The following is a 2263-nucleotide window of genomic DNA, read 5'->3' on the forward strand; positions in this document are numbered from 1 at the left end:
GAAAACAAAGACATCGTTTATGTTGTGGAGTCTAGCTTTTGAGTTGATTTCGACCAGACCATAGTGCGGATCAACTCTGATTCCTCTGTCAGTCGTGTCATACCAATAGCATTTGAATAAAAACACTATATTCTGCTCGTTATGATATTGCAGTTCGACGACCTCTTCTAATCTACCATAGTAGTCAACTTCTAACTCACTACTAGTGGATCCTTTAACACAAACACCGCTGTTGTATGTCTTTCTTCCTTGCCCGTATTCTTCAGTATGGAAAACATATCCATTGACAAAATACCTATTGTAGCATTTACATTTTCTTTCAGGCCCCAGGCTTAGTGAAGACAATGATTTAGGTGCACTCCTTCCCATTTGATAAACCTTGTATGTAATGTACATCAATAAACAGTAAATGAACGAGAATCTCGTAATGACATGCATACGTACAGTAATTTTGCAAGTTAGAATGAGTTTGTGATAGTGCTTACATGTGTTCTGAACCACGTGGCAAACTGCTCATCTTGTAATTGAAAGATCTGGGATTCGGTCAGCTGTGAGTTATTGGAGAGCAAATATTGACGATGTTGCCTGCAAGTGATAATGAGTGTATGATATTACAATATATAATTAACAGTATATTACTAACAAATTTTAATTAGTAAACTTACTGAATAAAAGGTCTCAGCTCATCACAGTTAAATAGAACATAGTTGTGTGCTTGTTTGAACTCTATTTCCGACAAATATCTTCCTCTTACGGCATTTTTAGGTGTGGGTCGTCCAGTATTGGAGAATATTGACAAGTTCCCACTGGAAGGCACTTCACCGTCATCATCATGCCGTGGAACGCGATTGATTCTCGTTCTCAGATGAGGTTCGAAATAGTACGAGATAAATGTTGAGATCTCCTCAACAATATAGGCCTCACATATCGAAGCCTCAACATGCGCCTTGTTCTTAACCTTTTTCTTAAGATTAAACAAGTACCTGCATTGAAATATTAATCAAGTATTTTCAATTAAGAAAAACATATAAAATACTTTTATATATGAATTACATTGCAACTATAATATCTAACCGTTTGAATGGGTACATCCATCTATATTGGACCGGTCCTCCAGCTTTTGCCTCGAACGGTAGATGTATAGGGAGATGCTCCATTGAGTCAAAAAATGATGGAGGGAATATCATCTCAAGTTTGCATAGTGTCTCGACGATATTCATTTGAAGCCTCTCAATGTGATCAACATTCAACTTGCTGGAGCATATATCTCTGAAGAAATGACTGATCTCCGTGAGTGCATCCCATATTCCCTTTGGCAACAAATCACAAAAAGCTAATGGGATGAGTGTTTGCATAAACACGTGGCAGTCATGACTCTTCATTCCGTACAATCTGCAGTCCTCTATATTAACCAGCCTTGATATGTTCGATGCATGTCCATCCGAAAAACGCAGACTCTTAAGCCATTTGTAGACTAGCAGTTGTGCGTTTTTCTCTAACATGAAGCTTGCTCTTGGTTTTGCGACCCGTGAATCATTATAAACCAACTCCATATTTTTACGGTTACAGTATAAAGCTATATCTAATCTAGCCTTGATGTTGTCCTTTGTCTTCCCCTTCACATCCATGACGGTGTTGAAAATATTCTCAAACATGTTCTTTTCGATGTGCATGACATCAAGGTTATGGCGGAGCAGATTGGTCTTCCAATAAGGAAGCTTAAAAAAGATACTTCGCTTTACCCAGTTATGGGTCAAACCAAAACCAGGAAACTTTTGCTTACCTGATTGAAGGCCAAACACAATGTCACCGTACTCTGATACAACATCAAGCAATTCTTCACCGGAAAGACGCGGAGGTGCAACATCCTTTTCAACTCTGCCAACAAAGAAATCTTTTCTGTTCTTTCTGTACCTGTGATGAAGTGGCAAGAAGCGACGGTGACAGTAAAAAAAAAAAGCTTTACCTCCATTTGCTAGCGTGAATGCCTTGTTGTTTTCCATGCAGTATGGACATGCGAGTTTCCCATGCGTGCTCCAACCAGAAAGCATTCCATAAGCTGGAAAATCATTGATAGTCCACATCAATGCCGCCCTCATAAGGAAATTTTGTTTCCTCGATATATCATAAGTCAGAGCTCCGGAGGACCACAACTACGCCAACCCATCAATCAACGGTCGAAGACAAACATCTATATTCCGCCCCGGGCTTCTTGGACCGGGTATGACAGTAGATAAAAACATGAACTCCGGCCTCATACACA

At 39.5% G+C, this 2263-nt stretch overlaps 1 protein-coding gene across 1 annotated transcript; it reads right to left on the bottom strand.

Annotated features, from left to right (window-relative positions):
• Window positions 1–449: 449 nt before the first annotated feature.
• On the bottom strand, window positions 450–1503 carry LOC127905201 (uncharacterized). Its single transcript, XM_052452147.1, has 3 exons — window positions 1075–1503; window positions 666–983; window positions 450–585 (listed from the first exon to the last, which is right to left on the bottom strand). Exons 1-3 carry the CDS (start codon window positions 1500–1502, stop codon window positions 459–461), a joined length of 873 nt encoding a protein of 290 aa, XP_052308107.1. The 5' UTR covers window position 1503; the 3' UTR covers window positions 450–458.
• Window positions 1504–2263: the final 760 nt, after the last annotated feature.

The sequence above is a fragment of the Populus trichocarpa genome, chromosome 1, assembly GCF_000002775.5.
Source record: "Populus trichocarpa isolate Nisqually-1 chromosome 1, P.trichocarpa_v4.1, whole genome shotgun sequence".
Taxonomy (NCBI): Eukaryota; Viridiplantae; Streptophyta; class Magnoliopsida; order Malpighiales; family Salicaceae; genus Populus; species Populus trichocarpa.